Source organism: Pinus tabuliformis, chromosome 3_2, assembly GCF_031772625.1.
Source record: "Pinus tabuliformis cultivar Carrire ecotype Pingquan chromosome 3_2, CPIR1, whole genome shotgun sequence".
NCBI classification, from domain to species: Eukaryota; Viridiplantae; Streptophyta; class Pinopsida; order Pinales; family Pinaceae; genus Pinus; species Pinus tabuliformis.
In genome coordinates this window covers 1,276,169,108-1,276,196,513 of record NC_142302.1, presented here as the reverse complement: position 1 = coordinate 1,276,196,513, position 27,406 = coordinate 1,276,169,108, and the positions used below count along the sequence as shown (strand labels likewise).

At 37.4% G+C, this 27,406-nt stretch overlaps 1 protein-coding gene across 1 annotated transcript in view; it reads left to right on the top strand.

Moving 5' to 3' along the window:
* The window catches only part of LOC149185397 (RNA polymerase II transcriptional coactivator KELP-like), a 92,311-nt gene that overhangs the window by 47,459 nt on the left and 17,446 nt on the right, over positions 1-27,406 (top strand). The window contains exon 2 of the mRNA XM_089417920.1: positions 953-1,058. Coding sequence (XP_089274046.1) covers positions 953-1,058 — 106 coding nt within the window. The remainder of the gene's footprint in view (positions 1-952; positions 1,059-27,406) is intronic.

The window sequence follows — 27,406 nt, the reverse complement described above, 5'->3', positions numbered from 1 at the left end:
GAGGGAGGAGGTGGTCTTCTTTGTGGAGCAGGCTCCCTTCTTGGAGCATATCTTGGAGCAGGTCTTGAATTAGGTCTTCTTGCAGAACTTCTTTGAAATCTTCCAAAATTAGGCCGCCTTCTATTACTCTTTGAGTGGGCTGCAAAGGCTTGAGAGTCTTCAGCTGGATTTACAATCTTATCTCTGGAAACGAGCCTTGATTCTTCTTGTGTGCAAGCGGCCCAAAGCTTGTCAAAAGAAGATGCATTTTCTCTGCCACTAATACTTGCTGCAAAAGGATCCCAGGATTCATGTAGACCACCCATTGCCCCAGCTACCAATTCTTTGTCGGATACACACACAAATGTATCTGTATCTGTATCATGGTATCCAGTGAACTGGTGGTGCTGTTTCGAAAGTTAAGTCTCCTCATTGCAGTTGGATCCATTGTATTTGCATCTAGTTGTAACATGTTTCAAAGCATATAGGTTGTTTAATGTTGTTCACTTTTATGTAGAAATTGAAGCACAGCTCACTTATTATGGGAAATTGTTTGATGTATCAAAGAACTCTGAATTTTAGTTTATTGCCATCATGTTTAGCAGTGTATGAAAAAAAATATTTCCATCTCCTTTCTATTGGTTCCCTGTGCTGCTGTCTTTGCCAGTCATTACACTATATCTGCTAAGCAATCCTACTTGTAACAATGTGGTAGTTTTGCTATTTAATAACTGTTACAGAGCCTAGGGCGTTTCTGCTAGGATATTTCTTCTTGCTTCATAATTCTATGCTTTTTATTTGTTTAATGCTTTAGATGACTTTTCTAGGCAGTGTTTTTAAGAATAATCACACTAGCAGGGATTAGTGAGCATGATATGCTTTTGATAGGATTAGGGTCGAGTTAATGAAAATCATTGTTTATTTTCTTCTTTGGTTATATTCTTATCCATGGTTGTTGAACACTTGTGTGTAGCTCAATAGTCGAAGGAATGTCACTATTCAACAATTCAGAGGGAATAAGCTAATATCAATTAGAGAGTATTACGAAAAAGATGGAAAACAATTACCATCATCTAAAGGTGTGTGATTCTATCTTTGCATTGGATTTTAGTTTTGGGGAACATTTCATTTTATAGACAAATTGTCATAGTATGAGGTTGGATACTTTTGAGGTCTATTCTTCTTTCAGCTGCTGATCTGAGGTTGATAACAATTGCGAAGAATGTCGTAACTTTGTATCTCCAAATGAGCCTTACTCCATTTCTAGGATTGGAGGCTAAGATCATCAAATTGGTTATTTCTTCTATCATTTTCACTTGTCATTCTATGTAGGTTTGAAAGATCTTATGTTCACAAGGATGGTTACAAGTGCTGAATTGATTTTTCCAACCTTTTAGCACTATTATGATATGTGAATTGGTGATGGTCTCTTGTGCCATGCTTAGATCTATTAGGCAATGATAGCCAAATAGGGGAACACTAGTGGCTGAATTTTGTGACATGCAAGTATTGGAGAACTTGGAGCCATGACATTACTAGAGAATGAATCAAGTGCTGCAATTCTTTATCTCAAATGTGCCTAGTTAGTTATGACTGCAAGAGTTATATGTCGATAGGGCCTTGTCGAATAAATGTTAGAATTTTTGGAGCCATATTGTTTAAATAAGTGTTTGTGGCCAACATTTTTTTTTGTGAGTAATCTAATAGATTTTGTTTCATGTGTATTAGGCATTGATTTTTCTGTCTAGCCTTTCATTTGATTATATTGAAGTGTATATTACATAGTGGTAGGTATGTTTGGGTTGGTAAATACTTTAAAACTCTCTTGAGCCATTGTAGTTTCCTCACAGACTTAAGTTTTGTCATGCCTAGAAAGGTTAAAACTTAAAACCTACCTAGAGGATACATGAAGTATGTTGAATATTGCTCATTGTCATATGAAACAATTTATTTGGATTTTGATTGCAACTTGTGTTTTTGAGTAAGTATTAGTAGTAAATAATGTCAGTGGAAGGGAGTTGTTCTCTAATTCATATGGTTTAGATTTGAATTTAAGTTCAATAACTATGAAATTTGGTTCTAATTTGAATTTTCACACAATGTGACAATAAGAGTTTAGTTTGAGGTTTGAGTTCATGCGCGAGAAGTGAAAGTGGAAACGTTTTAGAATCAGAGGGTGGATATTATGCAAAGTCTAGATTCCACTGAAGTGTGCCCTCTATGTAGAAATTCTTCTATGGTGATTAAATGCTATGAATAAACATTAAATTGGCCATGTCTTCATAGTGAGAGGATTCGAGAAGCAGAAGACTTTCCAGGAATGGAGGCTGTTGTTGGGTCAAATGCGAAGCCCATACTCTAGAAAACTGAGAATTCATCCATCAAGATCATACATTTGAAATATTCGAGGAAAACATAGTAAGTAATCATCATCATCATCTAATTTTAAGGTTGCGGCCAAACTAGGTGCCAAATTGGTGTATGAAACCTTCAACAACTCTTTTCAACATAATGTAAAATGGGGCAAACATTGTATCTCAAGGCCTTAAAAACTCTTTGGTTGCATTTTTTCTCTGTAAGCTCAATTTGAGAAAACGGTTAATGATAAAGTTTACAACTGTTTTGGCTTTTCGAATTGTTTCATTGATCCATGGAAATTTGGCTAAATCATGCTGCAACAAATTCAAGCAATGAGCTGCACAAGGGGTCCAATAAATGGTGTTATACTTCTCCATAATCATTTTTCCTGCATCAACACAATTTGAGCTGTTATTGATGACAACTTGGACAATATTTTCCTCATCAACCTCTTGAATTGCTTCATTCAAAATTTGGAAAATATATGCAGCTGTGTTCAGTTGATCCATTGCATTAATTGCCTTAAAGAAGAAACCCCTTGAGGGAAATAAACAATTACATCGATCAGTGGTCTATGGCATAAATCCGACCAATCATCACTCAAAATTGTGCAACCTGTATATGTCCAAGACTGTTTAATACTAGCCAACCTCTCTGTCACGCTTTTCTTTGTTTGCTTTAGCAGTGTGGTCCTGAAAGTTTTGGACCCAGGAGGAACATACCCTTACCTTTTTTAATGCATTTTAAAAGTATGTGCTCTTAGCCATATTAAATGGAATTGCATATGCATAAAAAACTCCAAAATGCATTCAATGTTGATGCTTCACTTGTTTTTGTTGGGGTGGAACTTAAGCTGAAGAAGTTTGAGGTGACATGAGGAATGCTAGGTGAAGAAGACATGGCCATCTCCCTCTGATTCCGATGCCTCTTGATTTCCTTTCCTCCTCTTTCTAATATTGTTTTTTCATAGTCTGGTCACACTGCAACTTTCTACTCATCAGGTATCACTGGGCACACCCCTTCACACCACCTCCATTTTCATTAGAGATACTGAGCAAGTGGTCCATTGCTCATGTTAAGGTACCAGTGAAACGTTTTCTACATATCAGACACCCATTCTGCCCCTTTTCTCTGCACATGTTTACATGCCTCAGCAGTGAATTTTTGATATGCCATCTAATTAAATTTCTGCTTACTGTACTCAACTTAGCTCTAATCACTGTCCTGTGCTCAAAATTTTGGATCGAGGAACTTTTTAAATTATGTTTTAGTGTTAAAAACTTATCTTGATTACATTTTAGTCATGCATAATGTAAATCTCAAATTCCCATAAAAAACAAGAGAACAGTGTAGAAAATAAAAAAGAAAGGGTTTAGCAAGTGAAGTGGAAGTTATTATGTTAAGGATGATCCTTAATGTCCTGGAGGCACAAGTATAGAGTGACATGTTGAATTCAAATTCAGCGCACAGACTCCAGAAGGGGGACTCACAAAGTCGCAAGTTTCAACAAATTGCAGTGGATTAAAAAATCATTAACCAAAAATTGACAGGGAGTGCAATAAAACATCTGATGCCGTGTATAAATCGATGATGAGAGCCTACACTTATTGTCTAGGTGATGGCCTTAATTTACAAGATTATGGATGTTTGCATTGAGGCCAAATGGTCCGATTTTTGCATTTGGGTTTGCACAGGAATGTGATGCCTCTGTGATATAGCTCCAGACAACACAGCTGAGAAAGATTATAAAGACAACTTGTCACTAGCTGGTGATGGATTTGATACTGTAATAAAGGCCAAGCAAGCTGTAGAAAATGTGTGCCCCAAGTCCAACACCGTTTCTTGTGCTGGTATAACTTCAAACAACAATTGAGTTCAGTATAATGCAGGATCTCTTACCCGGGGAAGAAACATGCATTTCTGAAGTTTAAGATCTTAGTGTAGGCTAGCCCAGATTTAGGATCACATAAAGAAAAAAAAACCTACTTGTACTAGCAAACCTTAAACAAGTGGACAACATTTTATCTGATAGGAATACAAGAAACAAGGCATTTACCTCAACTGGAAGTTTCAGACCTGAACTAATGCCAGCCGAGAATGAGAACCACTTGAAAAATCATTACTTGGACTGTGGTGAGAAACTCTTCACAAATGATTTTAAGTTTAATAGTAGTCGTGTTCAAACTTCAATGACGCTGGAAGCTTTGAGGGTGTAGTCTGTTGCACTCATTTTATAGAAGTTATGAGGAAGCAGATGTACCATATTTTTCTTCAAAGGATCTAGATCATCAACCATCAACACTATGTTATTGTAAATCCATTCTGCAAATTTTTAATGTAAATGATGCTAGTAAGACCATAGCTGTATGTAACAACCTAGGTAAGCCTATTATTTTGGCGAATATTTCATCTCAGGAGGTTTTTCATCTCACTGACTCGTCTGTGTTTTTAAATACAGATGGTAGACATAGTTTTTCCTTCCAACCTCACCCCAAAGCTAAGGTGAAATTCTCCGTCAAAGTTTTAGGTGAGTTTTAGTGTTTTGGTCAAGTCTTATGTAAAAGTGATTTGCGAATAATTTAAGCTAATTGGCTAAATTATTTTATTACAAATCACTTGGTCTACTAGATCATATTGTGCCCCAGAATTGGGTATATAATTTGAGGGTCTAAGCCGAATGGGTATTCCCCCTTTGAGGGTTGAATTGTAAAAATCTTATGTAAAAAATATTTTAGTGCATGGTACCTCATACTTTTAGACACCATGGTTAAAATTTTAGAGGGTGAAAAAAATTATTAATCCCCTCAAGTGTCAATTAATTAAATTTTTTGGCAAAATTAAATTAAAATCCAAAGCCAGAAATCTAATTAATTAGAGCCAAAATTAAAAGTCTAGAGAAATTAAATTCTCCAAGTGGATAAATTCTTGGGTATCAAAAAAATTAATTTTTGGAAATTTCAAGGAAAAATTGACCCTTGGACTTTGGTGGTTAAGTCAAAGTCAATTTTTGAGGAAATTAGCTCAAAAAAATAATTTTGAGTTAATAAGAAAGGGATTTACTGAGAAATTCGAAAATTCCACAAAATAAATATTTTCAACAGCTAAGATTAAAATATCATCAAAGATTTATCAACGACCAAGATTATTTTGACGAGGATCAAGCCAACTAGTTGTTATTTTTCCACTTGGAGGTGTTGTCGCGCAGATTGACACGACAACGCTCAGACCGGGGGCTGTCACTCTGATCCTCGATTCCTTCGTTTAAGCCTGTCTCCCGCGGCTAAGGGGGGTAGACCCTACGAAATGACGAAGGCCAACTGTCGACTAGTTGGTTGGGAGACACGGGGCACGATATGATAAGCACCAGACGGATTTAGAAGTTAAAAGACCAGTGCTTTAAGAGATTATTGTTAAAACGATTACTTGTTAGATGATATAGAAACATAAACAGTGAACAACAATCATTTGTCATCGCAAGATGTCAGTTAAATTCACAATGCTCCTAGAATGACCAAAACGATATCTAGCAACTGAGAATTTTGAAGAGATGAATGCTTTAAACCACCACGAGAATCATAAATCATTAACCAGATATCATATTCGTGCCCAGACTTGAAAATTTAAATCTCAGCATAAAAGATATAACTCGATAATTCCCGAGAAGAACTGGATTTGGCAAAAAGGAAAATTTTCCAAATTTTTTTATACTTTTTCAATTTTTTTTTTAAATAATTATTATTTAAATTTAAAATATTAAACAAAACCCAAAAATAAAAATAATCTAAATTAAAATTAATCTAAAACCTAACTATATAAAAATTAAAACTAAGTCTAAAGCCCTAATTTTTTTTTTTTTTTATAAATGAATCTTTTTTATTTTTTATTTTTATTTTTCATATTACAAAAATCTAAAAAGAGAAACGATTAAAAATGAAGATTAAAATCTAAAATTTATAAAACGTTAAAATCTATTCTAAATATAAAGTAAAACTACGAAAATTTCAAATCTAAATTAAAAAAGAAACCTGAAATAATTAGAATCTAAAAACAAAAAAAAACTAAATCTAAAAATAACCTACGCTAACTATGAAAATGCACGTATTTAAGCAAAAATTCAAAACTATTTAAAAGTCAACCAACGCATGTGTATCAAATCGAAAACTTACATTAAACAACCAAAAAGAAATGCAAGTCGTCGGAGGAGATTTACCCACGTACAGTCCAACCGTAATTCCACCACAATGCGTGACCTGGCTCGGAAACGAAAATGACAGAAACCTTGGGCTGTAAAGCGTAGAATTGGACACGAGATGATGGCAGATTGCTGAACGTAAGAAACGCACAGTGTTTAAACACTTCTCCCTTTGATACAGTCGATGCACAACACATATGATGCACAGCACGTAACCTGGTGTCCACTATGAATATCGATTTGCTTATCAAAATGCTGGAGCAGAATATTTTCACGCCGGCAGTTTTGCTTTACACGCAGGGATACGCTCTTTGAAATGGATCCAGAACAAACTGTCATTGATTTATCATAAATATACCGGATTGGCGTTTATCATTGCAGGTGCAGCGGGCAAGAAGATTGACGGCGGTCCTGGCATTACACGCAGTCATGTCATGAGAGTGAAAGCAGATAACCACAGCAAAATGAGCAAGGAGGGGTAATTTTGATGCAGGATAAACAAAAAGCATGAAGGTCTGGTGATGCAGTTCGCTTGAAGATTTAAAAAATAATTTGAAGGGAACCAATGAACAGCAAGCCGACTGCCCAGAAAACAGTGAAGCTCTTCACAAATTTATATTTGGCAAACCCCTGAAGGAAAACCCTGTACCTGCAATTGCAAAGAGACAAAACCCTAATGAAAACTGTATAAAGAAAAAATTTGAAACCCTAGATCAACTTGATTAATTTACAGATTTTGGCCCCTTAACAGCCAGATTCAGCAATAAGAACAGAAATATTTTAAAGAACAAAAATTTCAGATTTTCACTATGAAGCACTTCAGAAAATCTCTCATGCAAATTAAAAAAAAATAAACTGAATGATAGACCCAGGATCAAATCCAACTGGGCTCAGCAAAAAATGCTTGCGGGAGTTGGCTGGTTCAGTCGAGAACTTCCCCAAATGCCCACCATTTTTCTTCAGTAAAGGTTTTCTGCACAGCTCAGAACAACCATCAGTAAAGAGGGCAAAAATGCTGCTAGATCTCAAAAAGTAATGGAGATACCTGCCATTACTTCAGAAACCCTAACACCACTCAAACCCTAGCAAGTGAACAAGATACCTGTGCTCACAATACTCTACAATAAGCTATTATTAATGGCTGAAAAATAAAATATGCAGAAACTAAATTAGCTCACAACACTTCCAGAGAGTAACACCAACAAGATTTGGACTCCAAAGTCTTCTTTTATTAACCAGAAAACAGATTACAAGAGAGCTTCTTCAGTACAAGACTCACAGATCCCATGATCTGAAATGACCCCTAGCACCCTATTTAAAGGAAATGATCCCAACGGCTAGTTCGAGTGATCCATGGTGAAATGATCTCGACTGTCGATGAGGATCAAGACATCTCTTAATCTCATCCGTCGAAATTGTTAACTTATTATCAAAAATAATATTTTGCATGCATTCACTCAAAATATTATTATTTTATTATTTAGGGTTTTTGCTTTATTATATAATTTTTTATTTATTTCATTTTTTTTTTTAATTTTTATTTATTTTATTATTTTATTTATTCTCTTAAATGGATCATCGAACTAAGCCTTTGGAAACATCACTTAGGACCTAGGACTTAGGACTCAGGACTCATGAGGGGATTTAAAACATTTTCCAACCCTCAAGACACATTACATCATGACTTTTACAATTTACATCTTAAAGGGGAAAACCCCTTTATCATAGACCCTCATAAACCACCCAGTTCTGTGACACAACTATAATCTAGCAGATCAACACGCTAGGATTCTCCTAGAGTTCTAATGACAAAATCCATCCCGGCTTTGGGGTCAGGCTGAAGGAAAACTCTGCCGATCATGGATCGGTGAGACGAAAAACCTTCCGGGACGTAGATTATCATTAGAAAGTTAGGTCCACCTAGGCAACTTTACATAAACGACTCATATCTGCTAAGATTATTTACAATTCATACATGCAGACTGGGTTTACAATTAAATTGATCAAGCTGCTAATGACTGCAGGATGGCACGGACACGTCGATCAAGTGCTGCCCCTTTTCTTTGCAAAAAGGGGGTGTACTGCATAGGTAGTTGACCGGTAGTGGTCAACAGGAGGATTGATCTATAAATTAAATGGTCATTCGTCTCAAAATCCACCTGATTTTTGGCTAAGAAATTGCTGTTAAAACATTGTTGTAACACTATTGTCTTGTTGGGAACTTTTATTTCTATCATAATAAAGATTTTGGGGTGTAGTTCAAGGTGTTCAGTGTTCGTTGATTTGTGGTATGCGCTGGCTACAAGCTTTCCTATGTTGTGCTGGTAAATGATAAAATTTGTTTTTCATTAGATGGGGATAAAGTCATTTTATTGATAGTTTTGGGCTAATCTTAGATGATTTGATTCGACATATGATTAATAGATTTTCTTGAGATATATACATAGTGTTTGCAGGTACTTTAGTCTTTGGTCTCCAAGTTCACAAACTATGGGCATGAACCGACTTTGTTTGGATCCCAAATATTTATATGGTTGATTTAAATTTCGCTACGACTATAATGTGCATTGGGTTGTTAAAGTATTTTTATCCATTTATCAAAGAAAAAAGTTCTATAAAATTTATTTCTCAAAATTTATTTTAAAACCCTTGTATATTTGTAAATTTTGTAAATAGATTTGTAATTTAAATTTGTAAATTATTTTGGCTAATTGGGGTTTTGGGTTTTTGAAATTTTGTATATATTTGGGTATTTTATTTCCATTTTGCAGGAGAAGTCAAGAAAAGAAGCTAGAATAAAGCTAGATTTAAGCCATTGAGGGTAAGACCTAGTCTATAATTTTTGCGGGGGCAACCATTGGAAAATTTGCAACAAAATTCAAATCTGAAACCAATACAATTTCAGAAGCTGGGTTTTTGAGTTTTAGGCCACTCGGGCCTAGATCCAACCCTCCTAGGGCCAATGTCCTCCTCCTCTTGGCTTGTGTCAGCCTTTGAGCCCTCTGTGCTATCATTTCAACCCTTTTTAGGGCAGGCCGTATCCTCTAGGGGTGTGGGCCTCCCTTTCTAGTCCCTACGTTGGGGTCTTTAGGCCTAGCCGTAGGCATAGGAGGCCTAGGCTACCTTCCTTTGCCCCAAACGACTGCCTCAAAGGCTAGTTGTAGCCTTTAGGGCCCTAATTGGCCCTCAAACCCTAGCCTCAAGTCCTCAAGGGCCTTCTCCCTCCAACATTTGCCTTTCTTGGCCTCCTGCTTCTTCCTCCGCACTTTCCTTGGCCTCCTTGCCCCTTTTTCCTTGAATGCTAGCCTTATTGGGCCCAGTGTCGGCCCTCCTTGGCCCTAGTTTTCCCTAAATCTATCTCTGGATTTTTTGGACTGAATAGTTGGTCGTTTTGCAGGTTTTTGGCCTCAAAAAATTTGATATCTAGGTGGCAAGCTCATCATAAAGTTTCAGCAGATTTGGACCAAGGGATCTTCAAGGCCTTGGGCCTAGGGGTTGCCCTCTAAACCCTAGTTTTCTGACTGTTTTGGTACTAGTGTAATTTCATCATTATAACTGTGATACATAAGCCCTAAAATCACATTAAGTTGGTCAAAATATTCTTAAATTACAAAATCTAAATTTTCCTAAAATTTGGCCACTTGGGCATTCATCATCTAGCCTAGATCTGAATTTTTGCTCGCTGGATTTTACTGCATAACTGAGTATATCAGATCTGAAATTTTCTGAATAACATACCTAAGAAGGCTTAAAAATCATGCTTTTTAGATTGACAAGTTATCTCTAAGTTTTGGACAACTTTTGGCACTTGTAGCACTAATAGCTCATTGGTTTTCTGTTTACTTGCTCCTGTAATAATTTATATAAGATCTGATCTAATTCTGAAAATTGCATTTCAAGTGAGCTAATGTTGGGAATCTAATGTTGGGTTGCCTTATCGTGAGTTATAAGATTTTTCAATTTTTTGCACTTACATCACTCACACTTAGGCTCTAAATTTCTGATCTTGTTATTGGTATAGCCTACTTTGACATTTGAAATCTAATTGGCATTGTGATAAAAACATCTTGAATAATTTTGATTGGCATCGTTTAATCATTGGCTAATTGACAATTGAATAATTTGTTCCAAGTATCTTGTGGATCGATTCATTGATCCTTATATCCTTTAAACACGTGCCTTGTTTTAAGATTGTTTTCTAATTGTTGTTAAGTACTTTTGTCATTAAAGGCTAGTCACAATTTAAGTACTTAAAGACTAAATCAATCTTAGCTCAAGTAATTTCACTTAACCATCTTGCATAAGCATTCTAGTTTTAGCTTTGCACTTAATAACTTACCTCCAAGCATAAGCTTGGTTGATAGACTCCTAGGACAACCCTTCCTCATTTAGCTTGAGGGATTCAATCCTTCTTAGTGGTTAACACAATGACCTTGCAGTCTTCAGAGCCACAGTCTCTCCAGCGCTGAAGGCACTAGGTGGTTGGAACACAGGAAGAGGTATCATTATTTAGGCCACTGCCTGCTTCTCGTTGGCTTCCATCTCATAACCTACTCTGAACAGTGTTTCTCAAAACAATTAAGGGAAATGTTCCATCTAGATTAGGCATATAACCTAAAACTAACCAAGATTCTTGCATTTCACCTAGATCTTAGGACTTGCATTTCATATAGGTTAGTTCATCATATAAGCAACAATTGTCCATCCGATTACTTGGTCATAATTTATAATAAGAAAGAACTTTTGACTCCATGAGGCACTAGTCTCAAACTTTGAATCTAATCAAATCTTTAATCTTGCTAAATTTTCGCCAAGTAGCTAGGCCACTCAACTGTGTCTCTCGGGTAAGTTGTTTCTCAACTTGTTTTCTACCATCTCATTTCCATAGGGACTACACCACATATCTTGATGTTGGGAAACAACTAGAATGGAGTGGGCGGGAATCAGGGTGACAACCCCTACCCTGAGTCGTTGTCCCTGTGCCCGTACAATCTGAGCGCCAACAAAGCCTAGAGGGGGGGGAATTGAAAAATACACTTGTGTGACATCGCTAGGTGTAATGAAAATTTGTTGTTAGAATAGGAAGAGCTCTAAACTGCTTGAGATGGCTATTTGTGAAGTATTTATGGTAGCACTCCTCAACCGTAACCCTGTGCCAAAGTGTGTTGAGACAAGTTGCTGTTCGATTTCTTTCCATGCTTTGTAAACGAACAATCTAGGAAGAGATGGAGATAAGAAATCCCTAACTCAATTTTGTTCCTTGATTGTAACCTGTCCCAGATTAGCAATTTGCCTTTAAGTCCCAACCAAAAGTACATGATACTCTTTGACAAAGCTTTTCATTTCCATAATTTTTTAAACCACCAAATAGGATTAGGTCCCCCACCATCATCTTTATACCCAAGTTTTGTGGAAGACTGACCTCCAAAGTTGTTTTACCCCAGACTGAAGAATCCTTTGCAACACAAATTCTGATATGTGCCTTAGAAAGTTCAGGGATATATCGATGCCAATGTCGATGCTAATCCTCATTTAAGTGTAACACATATGCTTGAAGCCACACTTGCATCCAAAGGGTAGTGGAGAGGGTGTCCTAGAGATTATTTAGGGTATATCTTCCTACATCCTATAGGTTTGATAATTAGCTCTTTTGGAATAAAGATATTGTGACCACGCCCTACAATTGCATCAAATCTGATTCGAACTTAAGATGTTGAGTCCCCCTTCCAAGCTAGGAAACATCCTACAATTCGAAAAGCTAAGGTAAGAGCCTCAATTGGGTGATAGTTTTATTTTTTGGGATTAAGGGTCTTAGTAGATTCTTGTGGAAGCATTCTCAATCTTTTTATGATTTATATCTGCAATGGTAGGGAATTCATTATCTTGTAGGCATAAGGACCTAGCTCTTTGAAGTTTCCTTGGACTAGGCATTTACTATGGGAGTTAGGTCTAGTAGCTTATCAAATTGCTATACACACAATTTTGTAGTGCAATATTACTTGTTCACTTTTCTTTGATCTTGGTATGGAGAACCTCATAGCCGATTGCGATAACACCAACCCTAAAGCATTCAAACAATATGTACTATATAGTATTTAAGGAAACAAGTTCTTTCTTTTTATAATTTTAGAAGTCTAGTCAAATACTATTATTCCTTGGTATTTGTCATGACTCACTGGGCTTGTTAAAAGTCTAAAAATAGATAGAGTTTAGCTTTCTATTTAAACAATATAAGTCTTAGTTTATTTAAATTATAGAGGAACTCAATTCCAATAGTGAAATCTTTGTGGAGAAAATTTGTGAAAAATGGTAAGTTGCAAATATAAGTCACTAAAATTTTTCATCTTATTGGTAATGTATGTTGCAATTTTGTAGGAGTCCTTACCATGGGAGGATGGTAGATCTGTCCTGACAAATGTTGTTAATTCATTTTTTGTTACTCTAATTATTAGTTGTATAGTATTTCTCTCTTTCCAGCATGTAAACACAAAATATATTGACACACATTGCATCGCCTTGTTGGTCAACACAACAATGAGGATGAACAAACATTAGATGACTTCCAAGAAGAATATTTGGAAATGTCAATTGTGTCATGACTATAGAATATTTGTTATTTTGTATTTCATTTGTTTAGTTGAGTCTAGTTCAGTTTCAATTAGATGACTCATTATGAGGTGCTTTAGTTTGTTACTCCATTAATAAATTTAACAAAAATTCATTGAATGTTGTCATTGGTGGCTTGTTGGTTTGGTCTAATTAGGTCAACATTATTAAAGCCTCCAACAATGTTCAACTCTCACCTAGGAGAAAATTGTGCTTGTGCTTGTGGGTTTTATACACAAGTGCGTGTTGCAATGGTTGGGGCCATGGGAAAATTTGGTGGAATAAATACCTCTCAGTTGTGGCAACTTAGCCAAAGGCTTGCTTTCACAGGTTGATGTGTGTGTAGTTGCGTTTATTGAAAGTATCTACCAATGCCTTTTGTTGTTGAATATTAATAGTTTTGAGTTAAAAAATAGAAGTTTTACTTGATCTACATCTTTTAGCATTATTCGTGTACCTTTTGAGTTTCCACAATGGATTGATGCCCTAGCTTGGTTATTGGAATGCATATGCAAACTTCTAGAAAGGTAATTTGACCTTGCTAGGTTGCTAGAATGCATACTTTAGTGCCAAAAACACATACATGCCCTTATGGTTGCAGGAATGCATACTTGTCCTTGCGAGACTCCCCTGCTTGATTGTTGGACATTGGAATGTATATAGGGGTCTAGTAGGAAGACATACATGCACTTGGCCAACCATACTTTGCATTTCTCTCTCTCTCTCTCTCTCTATATATATATATATATATATATATATATTTTCTTGGATTTTGTTTGGCTTCTCTTGTCACACGAACATGAGGATACATCTTTTGTGATAAGATGGATTGCACATATCAAACTTGTACAAACTTTGAAAGAATATTTCCATTGAATTACGTTTTAGGAATATGCTAATTATTAGATAATGGTAAGCAAATCCTATTTTTTAGAAAAAATGACCTAAACTTAGCTAGATTAAATCATAGAAATTTCAATCACAACAGCTCGTACTAAGTGTGTTAATCGACAAACACGTACTGTTGGAAATGTGGACTACAAATACATAGATTTGGATTCTCAATCACATTTATCTTCTATTGAAAAATTGAAAGGAAGGAAATACACAACAATAGATCAAAAATAAAAATCACTAACCAACACAATGGCATGCCTCACAACTCTTTGCATCTCCTTTATAGAGTAGGAAGAAGAGGGAAAGTACAATGTATTTGGACATATGCAAGAAGCACTTGTTTTGAATGTGTCAAACCCCAACCTTATTGTAATCACCTAGTGCATGTTGGCATTATGACACACGTTTGGCGCTATGACACAGGTGTTGTCCTTGATGGCAACTCACTCAAATGACAGATCACAATTCAAGCTCTCAGGATGAAGGAAAAAGAGATATACACAGTTTCCTCTTAACCAAGTTGCGTATACATGCGGAATCGACGATCAAAAGTCGCGTATACATATGCACACACTTTCATGCATGAAAAGCGTGTATATGTGGGAAAACTTATTTTTGGTACATGGTATTTAGTCCTTGGTATTTGGACCTATGGTTTTGGACCATGGTATCTCATTCGAAGTGTTGAACCCAGGTATTGGGTCCATGGTATTGATTCTCTATGGTTTTGTACCATGGTATTGAGTAAGGCCGAAGACTATAAAAAGGGAAGGAGATCATTAGGCAAAGGATTCACTCAAGCATTGAATATTTTATGAAGAGCAAGATTTATAATTTGGGTTATGGTGCATAGTTGGATCTGAACCAAGGAGGAACCTGAGCGCTAGAAGAAGGATAAGTTCTATTAATGGGTCAAGATCTTAAGGCTTGAATAGTAGTATCTTTGTGTGATTTTGATCTGTTATATTTGGCGCATGACTTGATCTATAAATCTGATAATCTGGGTATAACTGATGTCTGAATAAGTGAAAAGGGTAAATTATCTTTTATAGATCTGTACGCAGGTTTGGCACAACAGAGGCGCGTATACACACTAGTTCAGTAAGTCAAAGCAGTGTATACGCTGGTTGGCCTTAATACAGAAGCGTATGCACGCAGGTTCTACATATTGAAGTAGCATACGTCTCATGAAATATGTTTTAGCTACTTCTGTTTATTGCTGCAGTGTTCTGGGTTCAGGATTGGTTTCTGGTTACTATTAATGTATTCTAGTTACAGCATTCAGAGAAGTAATTGTTTGATTCAGTTTTGATTGAAGCAAAGGAGATTGGTTGATGCAGATGTATTTGATGATTGATTATTGTTATTGATGGATCCAGTCTGAAAATTTATGAAACGTGGTCCCTGGTAGAAAAAAAAAGGTTGTAGGCTTCTGTAGGTCAGCACCTACGTACTAGTACATCGGCTAGTACAAGAGCTAAGGGGGTTGTAGCTCCCTTCCAAGAGAAGATGGAGAACAAGAGAAGGTTATAGCCTTCTGCAGGTAGAAGCCTGCGTATTGGTATAAGACTGCACCAGTACCGAAAAATTGTAAAAAGAAGTTTCTTATTAAAAGAAGATAGAGACGAATTGCAGCAGGTGGTTTTCACCCACATTGGGTTTCCACCTTATATCTTGTGTCCATGTGTGTGATGATCTGTTCTGTTTTACTGCACCTATTTACTGTTCTTATGGTTAATGAAGTTCTGATGCACTGATTAAAGATCAACATTTAATGAATCATAAGTTTACTAATATACGCTAGTTGCTTTAGACACAATAGCGTATATACGCAGTTTCCCATAACTGAAGTAGCGTATACAAATCTAATTGTGAAATGAAAAAGAATTGATTTGATAATACTGATTCACCCCCCTTAGTATTATTTCCAACAATTGGTATTAGAGCAGGTCCTTCAGAAGAAGCTTGATCGCTTGAAGGAAGATCTATCATCATGAGCAACTACGAAAAAGAGGCATCGATCAGGCCACCAATCTTTGATGGGAGCAACTTCGTCTATTGGAAGGTAAGAATCACAACCTATCTTCAATCTCTTGGTACAGAAGTTTGGGATATCGTGGAAGCAGGATACACATTTCCATCAGCAACTCCTACAGATACGACTGGTAAGAAGCAGTATGAAACAAATGCAAAGGCTGTCAATACTCTATTAGGGAGTTTATCTCAATCAGAATTTGTCAAGGTTATGCAGCTCAAAACCACAAAAGAAATATGGGACAAGATCGTTTTGAGCTATGAAGGAGACGATTAGGTAAAACGTGCAAAACTACAAACTCTCAGAATTCAATATGAAAATCTCAGAATGCACAATGATGAAAGTGTGGCTAATTATTTCTTACGTATAGATGAGATTGTTAATCGTATGAAAAACTTGGGTGAAGAGATAAAAGAAGTTACTTTGGTTGAAAAGGTTCTAAGATCTTTGTCTTCTAAGTTTGAATCAAAAGTCTCTGCCATAGAAGAAAAACAGGATCTACAAAGCATTACCATGTCACAGCTGCACGAAATCCTAACTGCTTTCGAAATGAGAAAAAGGGGACCATCAGACAGGAGAGAAGCTGCATTCAAAGCTTCAGGAAAAGGAGATTACAATGAGTCAGGACATATGTCAGAAGGAGAGGAAGAATCAAACTTTGTCAAGAACCTTCAACGGGGTTCTGGAAGATTCAGAGGTAAGCTACCTTTCAAATGCTTTGCTTGTGGAAGAGTCGGTCACTATGCAGCCAAGTGTCCTCATAAAGATAAGCTTGATAAAGGTAAGGAACTAGTTAGATGGAACAGAAAAATAGAATGCAAGTAAGAAGAGCTATTATACACATGAAGACAGTGATGGATTTTTAATTAGTGATGAAGATGAACAATGTAATGATTATAGACTTTTGATGGCTTTTGAAGATGATGATTTCTTGGATGCTATAGATGAAAATGATTTCTATGAAGAAATTTCTAAACTTAAAATTTGTTTAGAAGAAAAGAGTATGATCATAGACACTCTGACATTCCAACTTGCTGAAAGGGAAAAACACAATGAAAAGTTAGAATGTGAAATTGTGGGACTTAGAAAAGATATTGAGAAAACAAAAGCTCTTAATCTTAGATTTGCTAAAGGATCTGAAACTTTAGATGAGATTATCAAAGTGCATCGTTGTCCTCTAATCAAGACAGGGCTTGGATATACTAAAGAAGCATCTCAAGCACAAAAGCCATCCACCTCCAAAAGTTATCTTGATGCAGCAAGGAGAAGTGAACAGGTTGACAATCGATAGCAAAGGCATAAAGCAAATCACCAGGTAAATCAGGGTCAATCTACTTCAAGGATGAATAGAGATCACCAAGTACATTGGGGGCAATCTACTTCAAGGATGAACAGAAGCTACAACCAACCGCAGGTAAATCATTCTCAATTTGCCTCAAGAATAAATGACTATGGAAACTACAATCACCTGGATGGAAGGTTTGATAATTGCAGGAATTTCTTCAATGGCCAATGTTTCTCTTGTCATAACTTTGGACACAAAGCAGCTCAATGTGTTGCCTACAAGACCATCATGACTAGAGAAGCACGAAACCAAAGGAGTGTGACTGGGATCATGAAAAGGACTTGCAATAACTTTTCTGCTCTTGAAAATGAAATAGAATGTTCTATTTGTAACAACTTCAGTCATGAAGATTCTGAATGCAGGGGTAGGTTTCGGCAAACAACTCAGAAGGAGCAAGCTTCATTGAGTCCCAAAACATGGAGAAAGAAAGAACCGCAACCAGAAAGATGTGGTATAGCCTTATATGCGGAAGGACATGAAAATCAGTGGTACATCGACAGTGGATGCTTGAAACATATAACAGGTGATAAAGAAAAACTTAAGTCATGTAGTGCCTTAGAAAAGGAAAGGAAGGTCTCATTTGGAAATAACACCCCTGCTCTCATAAAAGGTAAAGGTTTTGTTATTTGAAAGAAAAAGTCAAAGCTGGAAATGTTATGTATGTTGATGGCTTAAAACATAATCTATTGAGTGTCAGTCAAATGTGTGATCAAGGAAATGAGGTAATATTTCGATCAAATGGATGTATTGTTCGTGAGCTTGATATAGGAGAAACAGTGATCAAAGGCATAAGAACTCCAAATAATTTATACATACTCAAGGGAGGACAACAACAATGCTATCTAAGCAAGAATGATGAACATTGGCTATGGCACAGAAGATTGGGGCATCTAAGCTTCTCTCAGATAAGGAAAGCATGCAAATATCAGACAGTTCGTGATCTCCCTGACATCAGAATTCCAGACAATACAATATGCAAATCATGTCAGTTCGGTAAGCAAACCATAACTAATTTCCCTGAGAAGGAAGGATCAGCGAGTAAGCCACTTGAGCTTGTCCATATTGATGTATGTGGTCCATCCAGGAAAAGGTCACCTCGAGGAGAAGAATACTTCATATTGTTCATTGACGACTTTTCCAGGATGTGTTGGATAGGGCTTCTGAAGCATAAAGACGAAGCTTTCGAAATGTTCAAAGCATTCAAAGCCTTGGTTGAAAACGAATCAGATCGCAGAATCAAAAGCCTCAGGTCTGATCGAGGAGGGGAATTTACCTCGGATGAATTTTTCGATTTTTGTGAAGAACATGGAATAAGAAGGGAATTCTCTACTGCAAGGACTCAGCAAAATGGAGTAGTGGAAAGGATGAACAGAACGGTTCAACAAATGGCTCGTGCTATGCTTGATGAATATGGAACTCCCGCAACCTTCTGGGGTGAAGCTGCATTTGCTGCCGTTACTATTCTCAACAAGACAAACGTCCGGGTGAACAGCACTCAAACTCCTCATGAACTTTGGTATGGTAAGACTCCTACGGTAAAATACTTCAAAATTTTTGGAAGCAAATGTTACATCAAAAGGATTGATGAAAACCTTGGCAAGTTTGAACCTAGAGCAGATGAAGGCATTCTCCTTGGTTACTCTCCCCAAAGCAAAGGATATAAGTGTTACAATAAAAGACTTGGAAAAATTGTTGAAAGTATTGATGTAGTGGTTGATGAAGAAGGAAACAATCCAAGGCAAGTAAAATCCGAAGATTTCGAAGATGATGAGGACTATCCTTCAACATCAAATCAGACTAATGATGAAGAAGAAACCTATGAGGCACCAGAAGAACAGATAAGGGTAGAAGAAAAGACTCCATCCAGGTATGTCCAGAAGAATCATCCAGAGACTCAAATTTTGGGGCAAAAAGAGGCAGGTGTACAAACAAGAAGAACTATTTCAGAAGCTTCAAGCTATCTAGCATTACTCTCCTCCACTGAACCACGAAATGTAAGTGAAGCATGCAAAGATGAATGCTGGGTCAAGGCCATGAATGAAGAACTTGAGCAGATTGAAAAGAATAACACTTGGGAGTTGGTTCCTAGACCAAATGATAAGAATGTCATAGGGACAAAATGGATATTCAAAAACAAGCTGAATGAGAATGGAGATGTTATTAGAAACAAGGCCAGACTTGTTTGCAAAGGGTATGCTCAACAAGAAGGTATAGACTTTGAAGAAACTTTTGCACTAGTTGCTATACATGATGCCATAAGAATGTTCCTTGCTCTTTCTAGCTTTCAGGAGTTCAAAGTATATCAAATGGATGTGAAATCTGCTTTTCTAAATGGAGACTTAGAAGAAGTGTACATTGAGCAACCAGATGGATTCATCCTTGGGAATGACCAAAACTTGTATTCAAACTCAAAAAGGCTCTCTATGGTCTTAAATAGGCTCCAAGGGCTTGGTATTTTCGGTTGGACAAATATCTCCATCAACAAGGTTTTTCAAAAGGATCAACAGATAGCAATCTATATATAAAAATTGATAATGATAAATTGCTAATACTTGCTGTGTATGTTGATGACATCATCTTTGCTAGCAATGAAGAAACCATGAGTCAAAACTTTGCTTTGGTGATGCAGAAAGAATTTGAAATGTCCTTACTTGGTGAGTTCACATATTTTCCTGGTTTACAAATCCAACAAAACAAAGACGGTATTTTTCTATCACAAACCAAGCATCTCAAGCAGATCTTGAAGAAATATGCTATGGAGGATTTGAAACCAGTATGTACCCCTATGGTAACAGGATGCAGCCTTAGCGCAAGTGATGAATCAACGACAGTACATCAACCAACCTATAGATCCATGATTGGTAGTTTGCTCTATTTGACAGGTACCCGACTAGACATCATGCATGCAGTGGGAATAGTTGGAAGATTCCAGGCAAATCCAAAGGAAGCACACCTTCAGGGAGTTAAGAGGATTTTTAAATATCTTCAAGGAACGCAAAATTATGGCTTATGGTATCCTAGAGATACAGATCTAACACTTCATGCATATACAAATGCAGATTGGGCAGGAAGTGTGGATGACAGAAAAAGCACTAGTGGTGGTGCATTCTTTATGGGTTCTAGATTAGTATCTTGGTTCAGCAAGAAACAAAGCTCAATTGCATTATCTACAGCTGAAGCAGAATATGTGGCTGCCGCATCTTGCTGCACACAACTCCTTTAGATGATGCAAACATTGCAAGATATTCAAATCACTTGTACTCCACCTATCTCCATTTTTTGTGATAATACAAGTGCGATTAGTATTTTAAAGAATCCAGTCATGCACTCGAAGACCAAGCACATACCTATCAAATATCATTTTCTCCGGGAACAAGTGCTTGAACAAAAGGTCAAATTGGAGTATGTTCCCTCCAAGGAATAGGTTGCTGATATATTCACCAAACCACTGCCTAGGGAGACATTTGAATACATCAGACAGAATCTAGGAGTAGTTGATGCATCATCTTGATGTTGAAATGATCTGTTTCAGAGAACAGTGGTTGTACGTGAGTTTGATGAAGTGTATCCGCGTACATACGCCTATTTCTGTGGATACAGTCGCGTATATGTTGGTTTGAAGACAAACAATGGAGCCAGACTCAAGATGAAAAGAGTCTGTTATGGGTCTGACAGAGACCATCTGGCACAGGTTCAGGGGGAGCATATACTTCTAATAATGCATTGTTGGCATTATCTTAGAAGATCTTTGGTTCATTTTCTTTCAAGTGGAACAAGTGCAGAGGGAGATCATGGTTGCTGGTCTTGATGATGATTGACAGATGCTGCTGATGTTAGTTGCTGATGACTATCATAGTCTTGTCATAGATATTTAGTCTCTATATTTTTTTTATTATCAAGGTCATGTAACGACCTATGTTGGTTTCCCCAATATGCCTGGGATGGATGATGTAATGTTCTTGTTTTATCATGTGTAAACTTTTGGTGTATCCCCACCTGGTTGGGTGGATGAGTCAATATTGGTATATCCCCACTTGGTTGGGAGATGGATGTATGTATGAGTCTTTGGTGATAGGAAGGTCATTTATGATGTATAAAGTCATGCTTGTAGAATATCTTCTTGCAGACCTTGCCTACAGTCAGGGGGAGCATGGACAGCACAACAGAGCATATATTTCAACATGTACTGAGGGGGAGCATAACCCTTTGCCCTTGATAAGGGGGAGAATGACTTTGAGTGACTTGGGGTTGCGATCAAGTCCAAAGGGGGAGATTGTTGGCATTATGACACAGGTTTGGCGCTATGACACAGGTGTCGCCCTTTATGGCAACTCACTCAAATGACAGATCACAGTTCAAGCTCTCAGAATGAAGGAAAAAGAGATATACGCAGTTTCCTTTTAACCAAGTCGCGTATACATGTGGGATTGACGATCAAAAGTCGCGTGTACACGCAAGATTGACGATCAAAAGTTGCGTATACGTATGCACACACTTTCATGCAATGAAAAGTGCGTACATGTGGGAAAACTTATTTTTGCTACATGGTATTTAGTCCTTGGTATTTGGACCTATGGTTTTGGACCATGGTATCTCATACGAAGTGTTGAACCCAGCTATTGGGTCCATGGTATTGATTCTCTATGGTTTTGGACCATGGTATTGAGTAAGGCTTAAGACTATAAAAAGGGAAGGAGATCATTAGGCAAAGGATTCACTCAAGCATTGAATATCTTATGAAGAGCAAGATCTAGAATTGGGTTATGGTGCATCGCTAGATCTGAACCAAGGAGGAACCTGAGCGTTAGAAGAAGGATAAGTTCTATTGATGGGTCAAGATCTTAAGGCTTGAATAGTAGTATCTTTGTGTGATTTTGATCTGTTATATTTGGTGCATGACTTGATCTATAAATCTGATAATCTGGGTATAATTGATGTTTGAATAAGTGAAAAGGGTAAATTATCTTTTATAGATCTGTACGCAGGTTCGGCACAGCAGAGGCGTGTATACACGCTGGTTCAGTAAGTCAAAGCAGCGTATATGCTGGTTGGCCTTAATACAGAAGCGTATGCACGCAGGTTCTACATATTGAAGTAGCGTATGTCTCATGAAATATGTTTTAGCTACTTCTGTTTATTGTTGCAGTGTTCTGGGTTCAGGATTGGTTTCTGGTTACTGTTAATGTATTCTAGTTACAACATTCAGAGAAGTAATTGTTTGATTTAGTTTTGATTGAAGCAAAGGAGATTGGTTGATGCAGATGTATTTGATGATTGATTATTGTTATTGATGGATCCAGTCTGAAAATTTATGAAACGTGGCCCTTGGAAGAAAAAAGAAGGTTGTAGCCTTCTATAGGTTAGCACCTACGTACTAGTACATCGGCTAGTACAAGAGCTAAGGGAGTTGTAGCTCCCTTCCAGGAGAAGTTGGAGAACGAGAGAAGGTTGTAGCCTTCTGCAGGTAGAGGCCTGCGTATTGGTATAAGACTGCACCGGTACAGAAAAATTGTAAGAAGAAGTTTCTTATTAAAAGAAGATAGAGACGAATCGCAGCAGGTGGTTTTCACCCACATTGGGTTTCCACCTTATATCTTGTGTCCATGTGTGTGATGATCTGTTCTGTTTTACTGCACTTGTTTACTATTCTTATGGTTAATGAAGTTCTGATGCACTGATTAAAGATCAACATTTAATGAATCATAAGTTTATTAATGTACGCTGGTTTCTTTAGACACAGTAGCATATATACACAGTTTCCCATAACTGAAGTAGCGTATACAAATCTAATTGTGAAATGAAAAAGAATTGATTTGATAATATTGATTCACCCCCCCTCAGTATTATTTCCAACAGTTCACACTCATGCATAGATAGGAGAGCCAAGAATAGAGTGCCTCAAGTGGAGATGGCTAAGTTAATGCATGTAGTCAATGAACCTTTGAAGTGAATATAAACAACTAAATGCATCTTATGGTTTTGCACTTTCCTCTTGGAATAGAGTCCCTCATGCAATGTGCCCTAGGCCACCTAGGGATTTGCACCCTAAGAATAGAACATGCATGATGTTGAGAAATCTAGGGCATCGATAGTTAGGTGATTTCCCTTTAATTAGTAATTGCTTGTGAGTGCTTTTTACAACTTTAGATTATGATCTTCTTCGCTTAAGTTATTAATGTTCTTCATCAAACAACTACTAATGCATGAACATAAATAGGCAAGAGACATAGAATGTAGGCTGAGCCAGGGCCAAAACCTCTCACTCTTTGAGAGGAAAACCCACACAGATTCTTCTTATAGTGATTCCAATTGATGAATTCCAAGACCAAGACCCTTGACCTATTTGCCACTCCAAGACCAAGACATAAGTTCTATTGACAACCAACCTTCTTCTTGACTCTTCTTCCACTTTGACCTTGGCATCGAGGCCTTCTTCATGTAATAGTACCAAGACCTTGTCACACACTTGTAACCTTCTTCCTGTGTTAGCACGAAATTCTCTTTGTTGTGGTAGTACCGAGTTCTCTTCGCTGTAAGACAAAGATTACATCGAGATCCTTATTGTGATATAGCACCGAGACAGTGAGGGGATATCACTGGGGTATCACTGAAACCTTGTCTAACTTCTTTGCTCCAAACCGCATGGTGACCTCTGCAATTACACTGAACTGTATCCTTTTCCAGCACTGAATTGTAGTCTGCAATCTCCTACAAATTATAGAGGTATCCGAACCTATCTTTGTACTAGAGATCAGAACTTAGCTCTGCAACTGTCCACCCGAAATCTCAGAGAGATATCTGAAATTCTGCCTCTGTGGAATAGGCCGAGGTCTCTATATATAGTAGCCTTCTCGTCATAAATAAGCCGACATGACCTTTTGAAGGAATGTGTCTCCATATTAGGTGAGTCGACATTAGTTTCTACTTCATCTTGAGGCCGACTTAAAGAGGAGAACCTTGTGCTTGTCTTGGAGGGCTACTAGACCATTCTATTAACTCATATACATTTGTAACATCCCCAAGAAGGGTTCTTCATACATGACATTGACTCTATTAGACTTTCATGACAAATCCTAAAGGCTATCAATGGGAGTCATCTGAAAATAAAATCTCTTGCTCACAATTACATGTCATTATGAAGCCGAAACCTAGCTACACTTTTGAACACTCCCTCTTAACTAGGGAGGTATTCATAATGGTACTTGGCCATTCTCAAACTGAAGAATTTCTCATAAGGAGAATCAAATTGGTAACCCATCTGTATAGCATCATATCAACCAACATTGTCACATAGCAAAGCCTTGACTAACAACTCTATCTCTCCACAGGATCTGAGCTCAATGTCGGTGAGACCAATGATTTATAGACACCCTAATCATTGTCTCTCCTGGAACATACCCCACCCGGGTTTTGAGGGTGTGTTCCACCATGACTATTCTTATCTTGGATTCCCAGTCCTCAAAGAATATCGATCTTTTACGACTACTCTTATCTTTGATGCCCTATCTCATCCTCAAAGAGTATCAGATGCCAGATGATTACCCAATCCACCATTTTGTCTTCCTAGGTGAAGACCAAAATGATGTGTCTACCTCTCCCTCTGAATTAAGGAGGACATATCTATTCCAGTAAAGGAATGTACTCATTCCTACAGAAGGATTGTACCTAATCTCCCTCTTGGCTTAGGAATTCCAAGTTTCTTCCAAGTAAGAAACTTGTTTCCAGGCTTCTTCTTAATTAGGGACCTACAACAACTCCTTAGGTGGAGATTATGGGACAAACAGCTGCTTGAAGAACTCCTTCCTTTGCTGTCATAATTTTCCTTTTCGTTATGTAGTCTTCATCTTTTGGGACTTCTTCATAGGGAACAAAACATCCATCACTTTCATCCATGAGTTAGTCATGTCATCATAGAAAGCGATCCATCAGTCTACATCTGGCCTTGCTTCATGTCATGCTGCCTTCTTCATGCTATCTTCTTCAGAAGGATCTTACATCCTTCTACATGGTCTGTTTGGAAGACATCCAAAATTCTTCCCTTGGTAGACCTGCAAAAGCCCATCCAGATATTTGTTCATAAATACAAAATGAACACTTAAATCAAAATTACCTTTGTGATGGTCTTTCTTAATGACATCTTCCTATAGACATCATCATCCTGCATACATGTTGACATATCTCCCAAAGATATATATATTGTCAAGTGTCTCATTCTTTTCTAGACTTCCATCAGAGTCTTCATATCTTCCATGGAGATATCCTAGTCAAGTCTTCTTGGTCTCGGATGTTGAATGCCTTCTTCCATGGTTGCATTGTCTATGATCTCTTCCTTTCTTTCTTCACACATGTCATTACCATGAACTTCCAATTAGAGTTCTTTTAATTATTGTCAATCACCTCATATTCCATATGAGGATATATTATGTTGATTTCATCTAGTGTGACCCATGCCTTCCAACATTCTTTCATAGGAGGAGATTCCTTTGCTTTGATCACGCTTCTCAAGATAGAGCAGTTATCCATTTTCCTTGCAAACATACAACATGAATTTATAATATTGAAAACAAACATACATACCTCATTTACCTTTAGGTCATCTAGGCTTCTTTATAGGAATTTAAAGGGTAAGTTCCTCAGACAGAACACCAAAGGACACCGCTCACAAACAGATCACAGATCAATACACCAGTATTCTTGACGTGGTTAAAACCCTCAAAGAGGGAAACAATCCGCGGCCTGAGCCAACGCGGTCACTTCAGGCAATTTATTAATAAAAGAATGAAAATTTACATAAGCTTCTCTCATGAATGGTTACACTACAAATGACCCTCCATGCTCTTTAAATAGAGTTCATGGACCAATCGTGTGTTAAGCCATGTATCAAGTGTTGGTAATACCGAGGAGAGAATGAACTGTCAGATAACTTCATGTCTAGAACATATTGTGGCCGTCAGATTGTAAGTTACAAAAATACATAGTAAAGAAACACACTTTACCTAACTCTACACTAGACCAAGTTATACTTAACTATTTGCTGTGTCAGAATATCCTAACATCCCCCCTTAAGAACAACTTGGGATAGGATTGAAGGATGTACAAATATGACACAATAGGAGAAGGAAGGAAGCATTAGAGCCTATCCCCCCTTAGTGACAACTTCCTGAACTCTAACCATAAATCGAAGTTTAGTAAACTTCGCCTCTGTGAGAGCCTTTGTAAAGATGTTTGCATCTTGATCATCTGTTGAACAATATTGCACTTCAAGAACATGGTCATGAATGAGCTTTCTGATGAAGTGCATGTGTAGTTCAATGTGTTTGCTACGTTGATGTTGGACTGGATCTTTGCATAGTTGAATGGCACTTTGATTATCACACCAAAGTGTAGTTGGATGCTGCTGCTGAAAGCCAAACTCTGACAGGATCTGACGAAGTCACAGTTCTTCCTTACTAGCTTCTACGGCACCACGATACTTTGCTTCTGCTGAAGAAAGAGAGATGGCACTTTGTTTCTTGCAAGCGCATGTAATAGGTCTTGAACCAAGAGTGAACACATAACCTGCAGTAGACTTCCGATCATCAGGGTCACTAGCCCAATCGGAATCAGTGAAACCAACCAATAGAGGAGATGCTTCTGCACTGTAATGAATCCCAAATTGAACTGTACCTCGAACATAACGAAGTATTCTTTTAGTTGCTTTCCAATGACTTTCATGTGTGTTTTGCATAAACCGAGCAATAAGGCCAACAACAAAGGAAAGGTCAGGACAAGTATGGGTCAGATACAAAAGTTTTCCTACAAGTTGATGGTATAAGGTAGCATCAACTTCAGGGGAAGTACAAGTGACTGAAAGTTTGGCTCCAGACTGAAAGGGAGAAGGGGTTGGCTTACAGTCTTCCATGTGAAAATGGTGTAGAAGATCACATGCATACTTGGACTGGGAAAGGGAAATACCTTCACTGGATTGCAAGACTTGAAGACCAAGAAAATAATG